Source organism: Mirounga leonina, unplaced genomic scaffold, assembly GCF_011800145.1.
Source record: "Mirounga leonina isolate KUSES-001 unplaced genomic scaffold, KU_Mleo_1.0 Mir_115, whole genome shotgun sequence".
NCBI classification, from domain to species: Eukaryota; Metazoa; Chordata; class Mammalia; order Carnivora; family Phocidae; genus Mirounga; species Mirounga leonina.
This window is the reverse complement of record NW_023270268.1, coordinates 10,760,535-10,781,400: the sequence shown is the minus strand read 5'-3', so window position 1 is coordinate 10,781,400 and position 20,866 is coordinate 10,760,535. Positions and strand designations below refer to the sequence as shown.

Genomic DNA, 20,866 nt, shown 5'->3' with positions numbered 1-20,866 from the left:
ACCCTAAGATTCCATTATTTCTTTCTCTTTAGCAGCATTGAGAAAGACCCCTATGAGGACTGGAGAGAGGGTATTAGGGGAAGGTGAGACACACATAGCCTCTTGGTACCCTTCCCTGAGCCCCCAGCTCTTACTGACCAGCTCATGGCCTCTGGTCCCCACAAGGCCAGAACTAACACCTTTGCACCCAAGGAACTGTTCTCGCAGAGACCCTCCATCCTATAGGAGAAACTCTAGGCACCCTTCTAGACTCGAGGCCCACAGCTAAGATCCCAGAGAAGTATCTCCAGTGAGCCCCAGTCTGGCCTCTGTGAGCTTAAGAGTGGGGAGAGGGAGGGGGTCACAGAAGCAGATGGAAGAGCCCTGTGGGTTTCTTCCGAGTTCAGACTCATTCTGGTGTCTGACACCCTTCCCCCACTCCACCCACCCAGGGTAGTGCAGTGAACTGTAGGAACAGTGGGTGGGGGCTGCAGGTAGCTTCTACCTGAAAGCAGAGCTCATCAGCAACCAGTCCTGAGAGAAGCCCCTTTCCTGCGGCTACACATGTAGCCTGGTTCATGCTCAAAGGGTCTATCTTTCCTGCGTGTTGTTGTCTTTGAGTTTTATCAAAGGAAAGGCAACGGTCCACAAGTTCTCCAATTTCCTGAATAACATCCCAGACCAACCAGCGCGCCCACACCTGCCCGACGGTCCAGCAGATGGAGCCAGGCACTGGACCTTTACCAGACCCGATTTATTTCTACGTGGATTAAGGTTCAGCCAGGGTGTACGGGTCCGTAATGAAAGCGCCCTTGGTCATCCCCACCAAGGGAAGCGGCAAAGCTGATTGCCCACCCCTCGCCGGCGCCCCACACTTCGTCCTAGGTGCAGAAATAAAAGCCGCTGCAGCCCCCAAGCAACCTTCCAGAACAATTCCGGCTCCCGGAGGCCGTGCAGGCTCCGCGCACCCAAAGCTGCGCGCACTGTCCGCGGCCACCTGCCTGGGTGCCCGCCCTATCCGCCCACCCGAGCGTTCCCCCTCGAGATTCCTACCATGTCCCCTGTGGTGGCTGGACCCGCTCCTCGGCGATCTCAGCCGGCTCTCCAGCTCATCCCACCGCCCCGGGGGCCGCCCCTTGCTCCGTGAATCTCCAAGTCTTTCCTGGACTCGGGTTTCCCGGACCGAAGGTCCACAGGTTCCCAGCGGCCAAGTGGCCCCACAATTCCTGCGTGTGCGATGCGCTCAGGGATGCTCTGCAGGTGGGGTTGTTAGAGGAGGTCTGGGATCTCCAGCCCACGGGGGATCTGCGCGTCTGAGGATCCGCGGTTCTGCAGGAGCCTTCCCGCAGCCGCGAGCCTCCGCGACCAGCCAGGGATGTTGGCAGAGTTTGCGAAGTCCCGGCTGCGCGTCCCAGCCCAACCTCCCCACTTCCCCGAAAGCGAAGGAGGGGGGAGCTCCTTTCACAATAAAAGCCCTGCCCCGGGCTCAGGCGGCCACAGCCGCCTGGAGCAGGGGCCCAGGTGCTAGGAAGGAATGGGGCCAGCCCGCCGGGTGATGATCTGAGGCTGGGCGGCAAGCGCGGAGCAAGGTCTGGGCGGAACGCCCCGATCCCGCCTCCAAGGTGTGAGGGTGTTCCGAGAGCCCTGGGCAGTCATGGGCGGGAGGAGGGACGGAGAGGGAGAAGGAGGGGCCTGACCCGCCTGCTGAGGTTCGCCAAAACTGTTGCTCTCCCAAGCAAAGCCACAGAAAGAGAAGTCTTTCACTGGCATCTCGTAACCTTATTTGGGCTCAGTATCCACGGGCGGTTTGGAAGGAAATACGGTAGGAAAATCCTTTTACCACTTAAGGTCAATCACAATGGACATTTTTCCCCCCTTGAGAATTAACCAGTGTTTAAGGCGCTGGAGTAAGTGGCTGATACCGACCCCTCTGCTATGGATGCATAGAGTGTTTGTGTCCCCTGGGTCACCTATAATAGGCTATGACACAGTCGAGGCAGGACCTAAGGATCTGCATGCTCCTTGCTGGAGAGAAGGCTGGGCTTGGAGTCCATAGTCCTGGAATTGGGGGCTAGCCCCTCTGTTAATAGCTGAGTGACATTTAACAGCTGAGTCACGTTCATCCAGTGCCTGTATGTCTTTGAGACCTATGTCCCTAAGTAGTCCAGTGTTTGGACCTCAGGATTCTTAAGAGCCTATAGACATGAAGGTAAGGGTGAGGACAGAGTCAGCAGTAGGGTGCCCTGAGAGTATCTGGGAACCAGGCTGAAAAATTACCCTCTGAGGTTGAAATTAACAAGAGTCATCACTAGATGGCCAGAAACCATCTTCCCAGGGGTCACCAGCTACAGAATGCTTTGAGGCTGTCACTGATGACAGTATTTCTAAAGGAGAACAAATATTCGGAGGTCTCCTTAAACTGTGGATGGGGATGGGGAGACAGATGGAAGAGAAAGTATTTCTTCAGTCCTTATTATGTTCTGGATGCTTTCCATAGGTTATTTCGTTTCATCATTACAAACAATCCTAAGCGAGAACATTTATTATCACCATTTTACAAATTAGGAAACTGAGGAATAGGGAATTGAAGTGACTTTCCTAAAGCCAGATAGTAAGGACGGGGCAGGGTGGGGTGGGGGAGTGGATCCTGCAAACTGTCTCACTCAGACATCTGAGGAAACAGTGTGGTCTTTCGAGTCTCCTTTTCTGACTGTGACCCACATAATATGTACACTCTATGCCGTGACCCTTTACACAAACATATATGTCTAAATGTCCCTAAAACCAAGTTTTATAAAATATTATTACATGTGATGCACTCTGGTATTTTCTATTCTATTCCATTTTAATTATTTGTAATGGTGGTCTCAAATCATTAAATTTATTTCAATAATATCCACGAATAAGTATAGTTTGAAAAACACAACACTGGAGAGTGGAGCAGACATTTTTTTTTAATTAATGTTTTCAAAGGGTTTTGTGGTATTCTGCAGAATTTATCTGTTATGTATAAAAACAATTTAAGAGGCAGGGATTCTGTTGGCCAAATTTGAGAATACTGAACACAGGTAAACAGACTCTCTCCCTCTCTCTCTTTTTTTAGCAGTAGGACTAGTCAGAAACATCAATGCTAATGTGCATTGAGATTTCCTGAGAAAGTTGGAAAGTGCCCAGTTTTTTCCACATTTACCGGATGCTAACCTCTTTTTCTGAGGACTCATGGGACACACTTGGGAGAAGCTGCTCCAGGACCTGGCCCAGCCAGGTGAATTGTCAACCTAAGAACAGAGAGTCAAAATCCTGCATTCTGAAGCCAGACTCCCAAGCTCTGCATCATTTTGTTCACCTGAGACTCTGCTCAGCTAAGGAGATGCTGAGATGGTGAGTGTAGGAACTCCATCTGTAAGCGAACAACTGCCACTTTTGTAACCCAGACTGAATGCGAACAGTCAGTATTCCAGGAATGGCCACAGCTGGGTAAGCAGATAAAACTGAGTTCTGGAACTGCTGAACTGAGGACACACCTGGATCTGAAATGACTCCACCTGCCCTTCGCAGAGTCCTGCCTAGAGAAGGCAACTCCCCCTTCTTCCAGCTCTGCAGTGCTACATTTCAGACCACTGGTCCACATTATCTTCGAGGTAATCATTGACTTCCCTGATAACATCCTCCTGCATAGGGCCATGACCACGGCTGTGGCTCCGTGACTCAACAGGTCTGCATGCCAACAATCTTTGACATGCACCTTTTTGTCCTCTGTCCCCCTGCTTCCTTACTCTCCATGCATTTTTTGCCGCACACTCTGTGATTGGTGTTAATGTCAAGAACAAGAGGTAGCACTGCCTTAAAAAACTGTCTGGCTATCTACTAAAACTAAATATACATGTGCCCTGCGACCCAGCAGATCCTAGACCTTGACCCAACAGAAATGCCTACATATGTGCATCAAAAGCCATGTAGGTACAAGAAAGGTCATTAGCAGCAAATTATTTGCAATGGTCACAAACAAGAAACAACCCAAATATTCATCAATAGGAGAAACAATAAGTAGATTGTGGTGTATCCACACAATATAGTGTTTTACAGCAATGGCAATCCATGAACTATAGCCACACACAAACATTCTGTGGAGGGAGAGAAGCCAGCCACAAAAATAGGCCTACATATGCTTTCATTTATATGCAGTGCACAAACAGGCAATGCTGATTTCTTCTGTTAGGAGTCAGGTGAGTGGTTACCCAGGGGAAAGTCATGACTGGGAAGAAGATTCAAAGAGGGCTTTTGTGGTGCTGCTCGTGTTTTGTTTGTCAATCTTGCTACTAATTTGAGTACCAATTACAGATGAAAATAAATCAAGCTGTAATACTTAGGATATGTGCACCTTTCTGTATGTATTTTAAACTTCAATAAAAAGCTACATGGAACAAAAATGAGCACATCCTGTCTCTAGCCTCAAAGGACTCATAATCTATCCTAGCAGGCTCCAAACTTTTTAAATTATTCAGCAGCAATAAGTTTTTGAGTATATTCTCCAATATGTGCATGACATATTTACAAGTTACTTAAGTGTACTACCTTATTTTCTACCTATTATAAAGTGTGCAATAACAACAACAACAAATTTTGAAGGGGTGAGATTAATAGGGCAGAAATAGGAATTGAAATGTTTCTTTCCACACACACACACACACACACACACACACACTGTACCCATGTGTATGTACCAATAGAACTCTTTGTCATGCAGAGCTCTCTAATGAAAGGGAGATTTTGTAAGGCTGTGTTTCTAAGAAGCTGGGTTATGGTAGCTGCTAGAGCTATTCACAAACATCTAGCACCCCGTCTTTCAGACAATGAGTAGGATGTATGTCTCCCTGCCCTTTGAAGTTTGGTGCGTATGTTACCAGCTTTGGCCGATGAGATGTTAAGTAGAAGTGCCATCACTTTTGGGTGGAAGCTATAAAAGCCAGTGCATGATTGGTCATGCTCCTTCTCTTATTCATTGACTGAAAAGCTTATGTCAAGATGGAGTCTCCATCAGCCTGGGTCTCTGGGGACTATGATGAGCACAGCCTCCACAAGACCTCATTGGATATGAGAGTGAATGAGAAATAAATTTGTGTGTTTAACCATCAAGATTCAAAAATTGTCCCAATAGCATAACTTAATCCATCTTAATCACATGAATAAAATTACTTTTGAGAAGAGTTGCTTGAGAATAACCACAAATCAGATTTGTCACTCCTTTGCTCAGAACCTCCCAGAGGCTTCACACCCCCCTCAGAGTAAAAAAGCCCAAATCTTACAGGAGCCTCACAAGTCCTTCCACACTCTGCTTGTCTATCATCACCACCTGCACTCTCTTACTGCCTATGTTCCAGGAGACACTCTCCTCCTTATTGTTTCTTGCATACTCCAGGCACTATATCACCTCAGGGTCTTTGCACTTACTATTCCCTCTGACTGAAATGCCCTGTATTTGCTCCTTCATCTCCTTCAGGTCTTTACTCAAGTGTCACCCCCTCAGTGAAGCCTTCCCTGACTGCTGTATTTAAGACTACATACTTCATCCCCCTTCAGTTTTATCTTGTGATTTTTTTTTCTGAGCTAGACACTTGTTGGATGCTATGTTAAAAGAGTTTTTAAATTTAGATAACCAATAAACTCCTCCTCTCTAGAAAATAGCACTCCTGTATTACTTTCTTTCAGAATTTAAGTTGCTTGGCAGTTGGCTGCTCCCAGGGTGCTGGTAGGGCCTCGGATTACACAGTGGATTTTGCAAGTAGTAAACATTCAGCTGAGACAGGTTGGCGCTAGTGGGGAATATTTTACTATTTCTACTGGAGGGCCCTTCCTACTTCATCAGGAGTGAGTCTATCTTTCCCTTCTCCAGTACTAAGGGGTCAGATTTCCAATTTGCCCTAATGATGTTTTAGGTTTCCTTATAAATTTGTAACCCAGGCAGCTGCCCAACTGGTTCACTCTTTACTATGGTTCCTTGTCTGGCTCTATCCCAGACTTACTAAATCAAAATTTCCAAGGCTTGAGAATCTGTATTTTTTTTAAGCACCATACTTAATTCTAAAGCACAGTCAGGGCTGAGAACTGCTAAGCTAAGCAATTCCTCTTCCTTGGTTCTCATGCCCAGATGGAATCTGGAATCTCTCTCCTTCTATCCATTCTCACTACCACTTCTTTGGCCCAAACTTTTGTCTCATTCACAATACTCTTGGAGGGACCCCTGAACTAGTGTCCCAGGCTCTACTTTTACTCCCTCCAATCTATCCTGCACATGATGGCTGAAATGTGGACTTGCCACTGGCCTATTCCCCATAACTGTCAGGATTTAAATGCAAATTCCTCAGCATGGCTTTCAAGGTCCTTCAATGTTTGACTCCTAATTCCTCTATCATTTCTAAACCTTCTAAATAGTTTCCTCCTCTCAAAGCCTTTTCTCAACCTAACATACCTCCACCTCAGACCCCTTCACCCTCACCCCTACATCTTCTCTATCCTGAAGACCCAATACTGCATGATTCCTGAAGTTACTCTATTGCAAATATGATCTTGTTAGTCTCTTTCATGGACCTTGAGCTCCCTAGAGGAAGGGACCATTCTGGGGCCTTCTGCCTCCATTTGCCTAGGACCAAGTAGCTACCTAGTAATGCTTCTAAATGAAAGAATAAGACAGAAGACCGGGGTTCAATGCTGAATCTACTGCTCACAAAGCATAGGTACTCAGGAAAGCAACTTCCCTCCTACTGGCTTCAAGGTTCCTCATCTGATAAATAAGGATGACCCTCATCCCTGTCCAGCCCCACTTCCTGGGCTCCTGCAACCATGTAACATGTTCATATAGGTTACATTATCTAAACATTACCTGTCTCATGGTAAACTTTGAAAAACATTTGTTTAATACATGAATGAATGAGAGAGAAACTTCCTTTGCAGCAGAGAATGCTAGCATCCAATTTCCCTTCTCTCTTTTCATTCACGGAACCCCTATCTTTTAGGGGGCAGCAGTGTACTCAGCCAAAAAAATTATATGTTTCACATCTTCCCTTGCAAAAAGGGACAGCCACTGAGAAATAAGTGGAAGTCAGTGGGTGGGGCCCACAGAAAGCTCTTAAATGGGGTGGGGTCCTTTAGGTTATTGTTCAGCAAATGTTCTTTCCCCTTCCTTCTACTATGAGCAGAGCACGTATTTTTGCTCCACTATTGTTGGGCTTGGCCATGGACACACTTTGACCACTAGAATGTAAGCAAACAGAGGCACTGTATATACTATGCAGTGCCACATGGCTTTCATTCTGGTGATTCACCATATAAAGAACAAGCCCTGGGTAGCCACTACCCTCCAGTCTGAGCCCCAAAACAAGACACGTGGGACAGACCTAAGGCTCAACTCACTGCCCGGAGCCAAGCCCAGTCAACCCACAGGCATGAGAACAAATGTTTATGGTTGGAAGCCACTGAGTTTTGGAGAGGTTTGTTACAGAGCATTATTGCGATAAAAGTTGAGTGATACAGGTAGGATGGTTAAGCTTTTAGAGAGCCAATCCAGGACAAAAGGGTTGCCAGGCCAAAAAAAAAAAAAAAGTGCTATATTATACTCCCCAAATCCCATAATAATATAACAAGTTATTATAAATGTGTTATCACTTCAACATAAAAAAATGGAAATTGGTGTTCTTTAAAAATTATGTATTATTCTGGGGCACCTCGGTGGCTCAGTCAGTTAAGCGTCTGCCTTCGGCTCAGGTCATGATCCCAGGGTCCTGGGATCGAGCCCCGCATTGGGCTCCCTGCTCCGCGGGAAGCCTGCTTCTCCCTCTCCCACTCCCCCTGCTTGTGTTCCCTCTCTCGCTGTGCCTTTCTCTGTCAAATAAATAAAAAAAAAAAATCTTAAAAAAAATTATGTATTATTCTGTATTATTTACTTTTGTTTCATAAATGCTATTTTTTTCTGACATTTATTTAATATTTCACTTTTGCATATAATGATACAAATAAATACCCCTATTTGTGTAACCAAAGCCAACTCCTCTCTGCAAGCTCTTGTAATCAAGAGAGAATTGGTGTTTTGTGAACTTCTTTTAGAATCTGCAGTCAATGTCTTTAACATGGTGAAGAATTTCTTTGCCAAACTCAGGCAGAATAAAAATCTTGGTACTGTGGGTTCAGACAGAGCATCTGTGATGCTTGGCAACACATCTGGTTTTGCTGCTTTCGTGAAGAACATGCTCCTCATCTCAACATGCAGTGGTGTCATCTGGTATCAATGACTCTGCCAGCCATCCTGAAAAAATTGTGTCTATTTCTACAAATGTTGTTGACCTCCTGAGGGCCAGGGCTGACACACTATTTCAAGAGGTTTGGTCAAGAAATGGAAGTGTAAGAGTAAGTTCATTGCTGCAATAGACATTAACTAGCTTTCCAGAGGACCTGTTTGAAATATTTGGTTGACTTTTGAATGAAAGTTCTTCCCAAAGAAAACAAAAACACTGATTGAAAAAGATATCTACATTTCTATGTTTATTACAGCATTATTTATAATAGCCATGGTATGGAAGCAACCCAAGTGTCTATCCATAGATGAATGGATAAGTAAGATATGTATATATATACACACATAAACACACACACACACACACACAATGGAATATTAGTCATACAAAAGAATGTGATCTTGCCATTTCAACAACATGGATGGACCTAGAGGGTATTATGCTAAGTGAAATAAGTCAGACTGAGAAGAAAGACAAATATCATATGATCCCAGATTACAAATATCATATGATTTCACTCATATGTGGAATTTAAGAAACAACACAAACGAAGAAAAACAGAGACAAATATAAAAACAGACTCTTAAATACAGAGAACAAATTGGTGGTTGCCAAAGGGGAGTTAGGTAGGGCATGGGTAAAATAGATAAAATGAATTAAAAATACACTTATCGCGAGGAGCACTTAATGTACAGAATTGCTGAATCATTACGTTGTACACCTGAAACTAATACAACACTGTCTGTTAATTTACTTTAATTTAAAAAATTAAATGGAAGACTTATCTAGATAATTTGGGAAGAATATCCATCAGGTAAGGCAAACTATGAATGGACTCTTTCTTGTTGGGTTATTCTAATAATTGAATTTCCTTTGCTTCATAAATGCTATTATTTAAACAAAACAATAATAGGACTAGTTAGCAACAGTACTTTATAGTAATTAAAATTATGTGTGAGAAAAACATAACAATATTTTATAACATTTCTTTTTCTCTTTTGATATGGCTATTTAAAATCTTCATAGCTATTTACATAGACTATATTATTATATATTCTTAAGTTACATAAATGTAAGACTTTAAGGGAACATAAATGCAACAGGACTACTTAAATAGATATTACATTTATTTAATAAAAAATAACAATACATTTCTTTCTGTCCACGATACAGTAGGATATTTTTTACTTTTCCTGTTTCTTTTCCCAATGGCATTTCTCTGAACTGCCTGCAACCTTTAAGACATCCTTCTTTTTATTTTATGTAATAGTAAAACCACATACAGTCCACATGTAAACTTCACTTTGACCTATAACTCTGCTCTTATCAAGTATATGTTTTGTTGATTGCTAGTGTCCAATGTGATGACATGAAGCTAAATATCCTCTCAACAAAAGCATCTCAAAATGGGATACTGAGGATTTTATTTATTAGGTTTATCTTATACCTGTGACAACAGGCTTATAGATTTGTAGGAATTAGTTTCCAGCTCTCCGAAAATGTCCATCCACTTTGTATCTCCAGATTTGTTTGGTAGACAAGCTGTTTGTCAATCAGGTACTTTGCATCTATAAATTCATCAGATGGGCTATCTATGTCTGAAATGTCTACCATTTTAAAGTAATCTGAAGCAAGTTAGCTGTCACCATAAGTTAAACCTCTCTTTCTCAGGGAAAATGGACTTAAAGCACACAAGGAATTTGAAGTTGTGAAATTAAATTCTAAATAAGTTACAGTCTTTAAAAAAGAAATTGAGAAAGTCCTGTTTAATTTTGCTGCCCTTTCCTGGTGACACTTTTTGGAGTTTTAATGCAGTCTTACTTCCAAAAATCAAGTCATTTTTTGTTGTTGTTGTAGAAGGTTTTGTTTGTTTGTTTGTTTGTTTGTTGAGAGAGAGAGTGAGCGGGATGGGGGGAGAGGGATAGGGAGAGAGAAAATGTTAAGCAGGCTCCATGCCCAGTGTGGAGCCCAATGCAGGCTTGATCTCATGACCCCAAGATCATGGCCTGAGCTGAAATCAAGAGTCAGATGCTTACCCAGCTGAGCCACCCAGGCGCCCCACTGTAGAAGTTTTTGATGCAACCTACCCACAACAACAAATGACTCAGGTATAGTCAGTTCATGCTTTTTCAGGCTCCTTGTGACCTCTTCAAAGATCACCAAACTGTTTCAGAGAAACAGCATATAAATTGTTTCACTGTAATCCTTTTCTCCATTCTCATCAATATACTTCCAAATTAAGAAGGACATTGTTGTCAACTGAATATTTGTGTCCTCCCAAAATTCATATGGTGAAGCCTTAACCCCTAGTGTGGCTGTATGTGGAGATGGAGCCTCTAAAAAGCAACTAAGGTTAAGTGAGGTCATAGGTGGGGCCCTGATCCAATAAGATTAGTGCCTTATAAGAAGATACACCAGAGAGCTGGCTTTCTCTCTGCCCACATGCACACAAAGAAGAGATCATGTGCGTACACAGAAGGTGACTGTCTGCAACCTCCTGACATCTTGATCTTGAACTTGTAGTCTCCAGAATTGTGAGAAAATTAATTTCTGCTGTTTAAGTCACCCGGGAGTCTACGGTATTATGACAACCCACGTGGACCAAAACAGACATCCTTCTTGTTCCATACTTTGAAAATATGATTTTATGGCAGGCCTTTTCATGCCCTGACAAGAAGCTTCCTGGGATGCTGACCTTACAGTGCTAACACTGAGACAGCACTGAGCAAACCAGGGAGACAGTCACCCTTGCTTAAAGGAAGCTCAGATCTATATCAGTTATATCCCCTTCCAGAATGGAGGAATTCAATTAGCAATTAACTATACTTACTGAGCATCCATGATGACCAGGTGCAGTGCAAGGTCTTTTCATGGACATTTAATTTAGTATATATATATTTACAATAGCCCCATGAAGTAGCTCTTATAGTCTTCATTTTACAGATGGAGAATATGAGGCTTAAAATCTGAACCCCACCACTTACAGACTTAGAGAAAGTGGAAAATGGATTTTTGTCCTTGCCTTTGCTAGAGAGAAGCCATATCTGAGTAAACTAAGGGTCAGACACACTGGCAAAGAGGAGAGAACTAGGTAACTCTGGAAAGACAACAAATTATAGGGAGGACTAGTTAGGACCTGCCAGTCCTACTATTCTTCCCTACCATTGGGTGACTGCTTTTATTGCTGGAATATTAGGACCTTGTTTTATTAAGAGTTGTATACCTTACACAGTAGTCCTTGAACTTTGTCCCTAATGGCAAACCAGAGAGAATTTACACCCAAGGCACATGACTGTGGATGAGGTCTTAAGCCTCCTCACAGGTAGCATGTGTTTGTTTTAATGTTAAAATAACTAAATCATTATTAAAATGTTTGAAATACCTTTCTGACATTGTGTTTCAAAATCTGTCTAAAATTACCACTCCAGAAAGCAGTAGCTGTGGGCAGGCCATTTCACATTTATAAGCCAATATTTCTTATAAAAGCAAAAATGCAATGATGCCTTCCCTCTCCATTCCACAGTCTTTGTGAGAACTGAGGAGATAATTTTACATAAGACATATTCTTTGAGCTTATAACTATTTAGGTAGCCAAGGATCCATACATAGTTTACTGCTCTGGATAAATGAACAGTGTCAATAATTATATTTATTTTTTAATTTTTAAAATCCCAGCATAATTAATGTAAGTGTTATATTAGTTTCAGGTGTGTAATATAGTGATTCAACAGTTCTATACATTACTCGGTGCTCATCATGATAAGTGTACTCTTTAACCCCCTTCACCTGTTTCACCTGTCCCTCCCACCTCCCCTCCGGTAACCACCAGTTTGTTCTCTACATTTAAGAGTCTGGCTTTTTGGGGTTTTGGGGTTTTTTGTTTGTTTTAATTTTATTTATCTGAAAGAGAGAGAGACAGTGAGAGAGAAGGAACATAAGCTGGGGGAGTGGGAGAGGGAGAAGCAGGCTTCCCGCTGAGCAGGGAGCCCAACATGGGGCTCGATCCCAGGACCCTGGGATCATGACCTGAGCTGAAGGCAGATGCTTAATGACTGAGACACCCAGGCGCCCCTAAGAGTCTGGTTTTTTGTTTGTTTCTATTTCTCTTTCTTGTTTTCCTAAGATTTTATTTATTTATTTTAGAGAGAGAGAGAGAGCACAGGCAGTGGGAGGAACAGAAGGAGAGGGAGAAGAAGCAGACTCCCCAATGAGCAGGGAGCCTGACGTGGGGCTCAATCCCAGGACCCTGAGATCATGATCTGAGCCAAAGGCAGTTGCTTAACTGACTGAGCCATCCAGGTGCTATTGTCTCTATTTTTCTTTAGAAGACATTTGCAAATGAGATATCTGATAAAGGGTTAATAATCCAAAATATATAAAGAACTTATACAACTCAACACATACACAAAAATAATCCAATTTAAAAATAGGCAGAAGACATGAATAGACATTTCTCCAAAGAAGCCATACAGATGGCCAAGGGACATAGGAAAAGATGCTCAACATCACTGATCATCAGGGAAATGCAAATCAAAACCACAATGAGAAGACATTAAAAGTAGAGCAACCCTACAACCCAGCAATTGCACTACTGGGTATTTACCCCAAAGATACAGATGTAGTGAAAAGAAGGGGCACATGCACCCCAGTGTTCATAGCAGCAATGTTCACAATAGCCAAACTGTGGAAGGAGCCGAGATGTCCTTTAACAGATGAATGGTAAAAGAAGATGTGGTTGGGGGGGTGGAGCAAGATGGCAGAGGAGTAGGAGACGTGGATTTCGTCTGGTCCCGGGAATTCAGCTGGATAGGGATCAAACCATCCTGAACACCTACGAACTCAACAGGAGATCGAAGAAAAGAATAGCAACAATGCTCTGAACAGAAAAGCGACCACTTTCTGGAAGGTAGGACATGTGGAGAAGTGAATCCGAGGCGATAGTCGGGAGGATAGGTGGCGGGGGAGGGGGCCTCCCTCGGCCACTTCTGGCAAGTGATAGAGCCGCGGAGCACAAAATCGGAACATTTAGAAGTCGGCTCTGCTGAGGGACATGGTTCCAGTGGCTAAGCGGGGGGTGGAACCCTCGTGGGACAGTGTGGTCTAAGGACCCTAGGGGTCACAGGAAGACCGGGGGTGCCTGAGTGCGGCAGAGCTCCCAGGGATCGGAGTGGGGAAGCCGGCTGCAGACACGGAGCGGAGGAGCAGGCTCTCAGCTCGGGGTTGCCATAAACCGTGATCCGCGGCACAGTCGGGCCACTGCTCCGCCAGCAGGGACCCAACAAGCGGCAGATCCAGGGAGACTCCCCTTCCTCCCCCAGGAGGAGCGGTCCGGGAGCACACCGCAGGGATCTGCTGGGTTTGGAGAATCCACATGGGGTCAGGTGCCAGAGATAGAAATGCTTGGTCACAGGCCGGGTGAGCACGGAGTGCAGCCGGAGACCGAGGAGACGGGAGTGACTGACTACTTTTTTCTTTGGGGCTCACTGAGGAGCAGGGCCCCGAGTTCTCGGGTCCTCCGGGGTGGAGATTGGGAGGCCACCATTCTCAATCTCGTCCTCCAAAGCTGTACGGAAAGCTTGCAGGGAACAAAAGCTCCCGAGCAAACCCAAGCAGATGACTTAGCCCAGACCAGGCAAGGGCGGGGCAATTCCGCCTCCAGCAAAGACATTTGGGAACCACGGCAACAGGCCCCTCCCCCAGAAGATCAGCAAGAACAGCCAGCCAAGACCAAGTTTACCGATCAATGAGAGCGGCAGAACTCCAGCGCTAGGGGAATACTGCACATAGAATCCATGGCTTTTTTACCATGATTCTTTAGTCTTTCAAAGTTAATTTTTTTAACTTTTTTTTTTTGAATTTTTCTTTTTCCCTTTTTCAACCACCATCTTATCAATCCCTTTTTTTAAAAAAAAATTTATTTTTCATTTTTAGAGTCATATTCTATCCCTTCATAGTAGTTACCCTCATTTTTGGTATATATACACATATATATAAGTTGTTTTCTCTTTAAAATTTTGAGATACAGTTTCTTCTAACAGATCAAAATATACCCTAAACCTCTAGTGTATGGCTTTGTTCTAGTCTCCTGCCTGATCACATTCTATCCCTTTTTTTCCCTTTTTTAAAAAATCCTCTTATTTCTTTTTTCAAACAACTTCTTATCTTATCAATTCCTTTTATAAAATTTTTTATAATTTTCATCTTTACAGTCATATTCCAACCCTTCCTCATATCAACCCTTATTTTTGTACACATATAAGTTTTTCTTTCTTTAAAATTTTGGGAGGCACTTTCTTCTAACAGACCAAAATACGCCCAAAATCTAGTGTGTGACACTGATCTATGCACCAGCCTGATCATATTTGATCATGTTCTATTTTTTTTGTTTTGTTCTGTTTTTGTTTGTTTTTATCTTTTTCCTTTTCTTTTTTTTTTTTTTCTTTTTCTTTTTTCTTTCTTTCCCTTTCTTTTCCCCTGGTTTTAGGTCTTTTCTGGTTTATTTAGAGTATATTTTCTGGGGACGTTGTTACCCTGTTAGCATTTTGTTCTCTCATCCATCTATTCTCTTCTGGACAAAATGACAAGACGGAAAAAATCACCCCAACAAAAAGAACAAGAGGTAGTACCGACTGCAAGGGACCTACTCAATACGGACATTAGTACGATGTCAGACTTAGAGTTCAGAATCATGATTTTAAAGATACTAGCTGGGCTTGAAAAAAGCATGGAAGTTATTAGAGAAACCCTTTCTGGAGAAATAAAAGAACTAAAATCTAACCAAGTCGAAATCAAAAAGGCTATTAATGAGGTACAATAAAAAAATGGGGGCGCTAACTGCTAGGATAAATGAGGCAGAAGAGAGAATCAGTGATAGAGAAGACCAAATGATGGAAAATAAAGAAGCTGAGAAAAAGAGAGATAAACAACTACTGGATCACGAGGGCAGAATTCGAGAGATAAGCGATACCGTAAGACGAAATAACATTAGAATAATTGGGATCCCAGAAGAAGAAGAAAGAGAGAGAGGGGCAGAAGGTATATTGGAGCAAATTATAGCAGAGAACTTCCCTAATTTGGCGAAGGAAACAAGCATCAAAATCCAGGAGGCACAGAGAACCCCTCTCAAAATCAATAAAAATAGGTCAACACCCCAACATCTAACAGTAAAACTTACGAACCTCAGAGACAAAGAGAAAATCCTGAAAGCAGCCCAGGAGAAGAGATCTGTAACCTACGATAGTAGAAACATTAGATTGGCAACAGACCTATCCACAGAGACCTGGCAGGCCAGAAGGGATTGGCATGATATATTCAGAGCACTAAACGAGAAAAATATGCAGCCAAGATACTATATCCAGCTAGGCTGTCATTGAAAATAGAAGGAGAGATAAAAAGCTTCCAGGACAAACAAAAACTAAAGGAATTTGCAAACACGAAACCAGCCCTACAAGAAATATTGAAAGGGGTCCTCTAAGCAAAGAGAGAGCCTAAAAGTAACATAGACCAGAAAGGAACACAGACAATATACAGTAACAGTCACCTTACAGGCAATACTATGGCACTAAATTCCTATCTTTCAATAGTTACCCTGAATGTAAATGGGCTAAATGCCCCAATCAAAAGACACAGGCTATCAGATTGGATTAAAAAACCAGACCCATCGATATGCTGTCTGCAAGAGACTCATTTTAGAACCAAAGACACCCCCAGATTGAAAGTGAGGGGGTGGAAAACCATTTACCATGCTAATGGACACCAAAAGAAAGCTGGGGTGGCAATCCTTATATCAGACAAATTAGATTTTAAACCAAAGACTGTAATAAGAGATGAGGAAGGACACTATATCCTACTTAAAGGGTCTATCCAACAAGAAGATCTAACAATTGTGAATATCTATGCCCCTAACATGGGAGCAGCCAATTACACAAGATAAGTAATAACAAAAGCAAAGAAACACATCTACAGCAATACAATAATAGTGGGGGACTTTAACACCCCCCCCACACACACTGAAAGGGACAGATCATCTAAGCAAAAGATCAACAAGGAAATAAAGACTTTAAATGACACACTGGACCAAATGAACTTCACAGACATATTCAGAACATTTCATCCCAAAGCAACAGAATACACATTCTTCTCTAGTGCCCATGGAACATTCTCCAGAATAGATCACATCCTAGGTCACAAATCAGGTCTCAACCAATACCAAAAGATTGGGATTATTCCCTGCATATTTTCAGACCACAATGCTTTGAAACTAGAACTCAATCACAAGAGGAAAGTCAGAAAGAACTCAAATACATGGAGGCTAAAGAGCATCCTACTAAAGAATGAATGGGTCAACCAGGAAATTAAAGAAGAATTTAAAAAAATTCATGGAAATCAATGAAAATGAAAACACACCTGTTCAAAATCTTTGGGATGCAGCAAAGGCAGTCCTAAGAAGAAAGTATATAGCAATACAAGCCTTTCTCAAGAAACAAGAGAGGTCTCAAATACACAACCTAACCCTACACTTAAAGGAGCTAGAGAAAAAACAGCAAATAAAGCCTAAACCCAGCAGGAAAAGAGAAATAATAAAGATCAGAGCAGAAATCAATGAAATAGAAACCAAAAGAACCGTAGAACAGATCAACAAAAGTAGGAGCTGGTTCTTTGAAAGAATTAACAAGATTGATAAACCCCTGGCCAGACTTATCAAAAAGAAAAGAGAAATGACCCAAATCAACAAAATCATGAATGAAAGAGGAGAGAACACAACCAACACCAAAGAAATATAAACAATTATAAGAACATATTATGAACAACTATATGCCAGCAAATTAGATAACCTGGAAGAAATGGATGCTTTCCTAGAGATGTATCAACTACCAAAACTGAACCAGGAAGAAATAGAAAACCTGAACAGACCTATAACCACTAAGGAAATTGAAGCAGTCATCAAAAATTTCCCAACAAACAAGAGCCCAGGGCCAGATGGCTTCCTAGGGGAATGCTACCAAACATTTAAAGAAGAATTAATACATATTCTTCTGAAACTGTTCAAAAAAATAGAAATGAAAGGAAAACTTCCAAACTCGTTTTATGAGGCCACCATTACCTTGATCCCAAAACCAGACAAAGACCCCATCAAAAAGGAGAATTACAGACCAATATCCTTGATGAACATGGATGCAAAAATTCTCACCAAAATACTAGCCAATAGGACCCAACAGTACATTAAAAGGATTATTCACCACAACCAAGAGGGATTTATCCCTGGGCTGCAAGGTTGGTTCAACATCCACAAATCAATCAACATGATACAATACATTAACAAAAGAAAGAACAAGAATCATATGATCCTCTCAATAGATGCAGAAAAAGCTTTTGACAAAGTACAGCATCCTTTCTTGATCAAAACTCTTCAGAGTATAGGGGTAGAGGGTACATACCTCAATATCATAAAAGCCATCTATGAAAAACCTACAGTGAATATCATTCTCAATGGGGAAAAACTGAGAGCTTTCCCCCTAAGGTCAGGAATGCAGCAGGGATGTCCACCATCACCACTGCTATTCAACATAGTATTAGAAGTCCTAGCCACAGCAATCAGACAACAAAAAGAAATAAAAGGCATCCGAATCGGCAAAGAAGAAGTCAAACTCTCACTGTTTGCAGATGATATGATACTTTATGTGGAAAACCCAAAAGACTCCATCCCAAAACTGCTAGAACTCATACAGGAATTCAGTAAAGTGGCAGAATATAAAATCAATGCACAGAAATCAGTGGCATTCCTATACACCAACAACAAGACAGAAGAAAGAAATTAAGGAGTCGATCCCATTTACAATTGCACCCAAAACCATAAGATACCTAGGAATAAATCTAATCAAAGAGGCAAAGAATCTGTACTCAGAAAACTATAAAATACTCATGAAAGAAATTGAGAAAGACACAAAGAAATGGAAAAACGTTCCATGCTCATGGATTGGAAGAACAAATATTGTGAAGATGTCAATGCTACCTAGAGCAATCTACACATTCCATGCAATCCCCATCAAAATACCATCCACGTTTTTCAAAGAAATGGAACAAATAATCCTAAAATTTGTATGGAACCAGAAAAGACCCTGAATAGCCAGAGGAATGTTGAAAAAGAAAAGCAAAGCTGGCAGCATCACAATTCTGGACTTCAAGCTCTATTACAAAGCTGTCATCATCAAGACAGTATGGTACTGGCACAAAAACAGACACATAGATCAATGGAACAGAATAGAGAGCCCAGAAATGGACCCTCAACTCTATGGTCAACTAATCTTTGAGAAAGCAGGAAAGAATATCCAATGGAAAAAAGACAGTCTCTTCAACAAATGGTGTTGGGAAAATTGGACAGCCACATGCAGAAGAATGAAACTGGACCATTTCCTTACACCACACACAAAAATAGACTCAAAATGGTTGAAAGACCTAAATGCGAGACAGGAGTCCATCAAAATCCTAGAGGAGAACACAGGCAGCAACCTCTTCGACCTCAGCCGCAGCAACTTCTTCCTAGAAACATCGCCAAAGGCAAGGGAAGCAAGGGCAAAAATGAACTATTGGGACTTCATCAAGATAAAAAGTTTTTGCACAGCAAAGGTAACAGTCAACAAAACCAAAAGACAACCGACAGAATGGGAGAAGATATTTGCAAATGACATATCAGATAAAGGGCTAGTATCCAAAATCTATAAAGAACTTATCAAACTCAACACCCAAAGAACAAAGAATCCGATCAAGAAATGGGCAGAAGACATGAACAGACATTTTTCCAAAGAAGACATCCAAATGGCCAACAGACACATGAAAAAGTGCTCAACATCACTCAGCATCAGGGAAATCCAAATCAAAACCTCAATGAGATACCACCTCACACCAGTCAGAATGGCTAAAATTAACAAGTCAGGAAATGGCAGATGTTGGCAGGGATGCGGAGATAGGGGAACCTTCCTACACTGTTGGTGGAAAAGCAAGCTGGTGCAGCCACTCTGGAAAACAATATGGAGGTTCCTCAAAAAGTTGAAAATAGAGCTACCATACAATCCAGCAATTGCACTACTGGGTATTTACCCCAAAGATACAAATGTAGGGATCCTAAGGGGTACGTGCACCCCAATGTTCATAGCAGCAATGTCCACAATAGCCAAACTGTGGAAAGAGCCAAGATGTCCATTGACAGATGAATGGATAAAGAAGATGTGGTATATATATATATATATATATATATATATATATATATATATATATAATGGAATATTATGCAGCCATCAAAAGGAATGAGATCTTGCCATTTGCAATGATGTGGATGGAACTGGAGGGTATTATGGTGAGCGAAATAAGTCAATCAGAGAAAGACATGTATCATATGACCTCACTAATATGAGGAATTCTTAATCTCAGGAAACAAACTGAGGGTTGCTGGAGTGGTGGGGGGGTGGGAGGGATGGGCTGGGTGAGAGACATTGGGGAGGGTATGTGCTATGGTGGAGCACTGTAAATTGTGTGAGACTGTTGAATCACAGATCTGTACCTCTGAAACAAATAATGCAATGTATGTTAAGAAAAAAAAAAGAAGAAGAAGAAGAAGATAGCAGGAGGGGAAGAATGAAGGGGGTGGAAATCGGAGGGGGAGATGAACCATGAGAGACGATGGACTCTGAGAAACAAACTGAGGGTTCTAGAGGGGAGGGGGGTGGGAGGATGGGTTAGCCTGGTGATGGGTATTAAAGAGGGCATGTTCTGCATGGAGCACTGGGTGTTATGCACGAACAATGAATCATGGAACACTACATCAAAAACTAATGATGTAATGTATGGTGATTAACATAACAATAAAAAATTTTAAAAAAGAGATGTGGTTCATATATACAATGGAATATTACTCAGCCATCAGAAAAGATGACTACTGGGGCGCCTGGTGGCTCAGCCGGTTAAGCGTCTGCCTTCGGCTCAGGTCATGATCCCATGGTCCTGGGATTAAGTCCTGCATCAGGCTCCCTGCTCAGCGGGGATTCTGCTTCTCCCTCTGGGTGCTTCTCCCTCTGCCTGTGCTCTCTCTCCCTCTCTCTTTCTCTCTAACAAATAAATAAATAAAACCTTAAAAAAAAAAAAAGAAAGGATGAATACCTACCATTTGTATCAACATGGATAGAATTAGAGGGTATTAAGCTAAGTGAAATAAGTCAATCAGAGAAAGACAATTATCATGGTTTCATTCATCTGTGGAATATAAGGAATAGCACAGAGGACCATAGGGGAAGGGAGGGAAAACTGAATGGGAAGAAATCAGAGAGGGAGACAAACCATGAGAGAGTCTTGACTCTGGGAAACAAACTGAGGGTTGCAGAAGGGAGGGGGGGAGGGGGGTGGGGGGGATGAGGTTGCTGGGTGATGGGCATTAGGGAGGGCACATGATCTGATGATGAGCACTGGGTGTTATGCAACTAATGAATTACTGAACACTACATCAAAAACTAATGATGTACTATATGTTGGTGGCTAATTGAACTTAATAAAAAAAAACCCACAATGAGATACCACCTCACATCTATCAGAATGGCTAAAATCAAAAA

At 42.2% G+C, this 20,866-nt stretch overlaps 1 protein-coding gene across 6 annotated transcripts in view; it reads right to left on the bottom strand.

Moving 5' to 3' along the window:
- The window catches only part of GASK1A (golgi associated kinase 1A), an 89,564-nt gene that overhangs the window by 52,598 nt on the left and 16,100 nt on the right, over nt 1–20,866 (bottom strand). Inside the window, exon 1 of one of the 6 annotated variants that reach the window (XM_034993090.1) lies at nt 1,033–1,509. The exons of the other annotated variants lie outside the window; for them this stretch is intronic. Coding sequence (XP_034848981.1) covers nt 1,033–1,035 — 3 coding nt within the window. The 5' untranslated portion in view covers nt 1,036–1,509. Of the gene's footprint in view, nt 1–1,032; nt 1,510–20,866 lie in introns of those variants that run through there. 6 annotated transcript variants of the gene reach the window in all.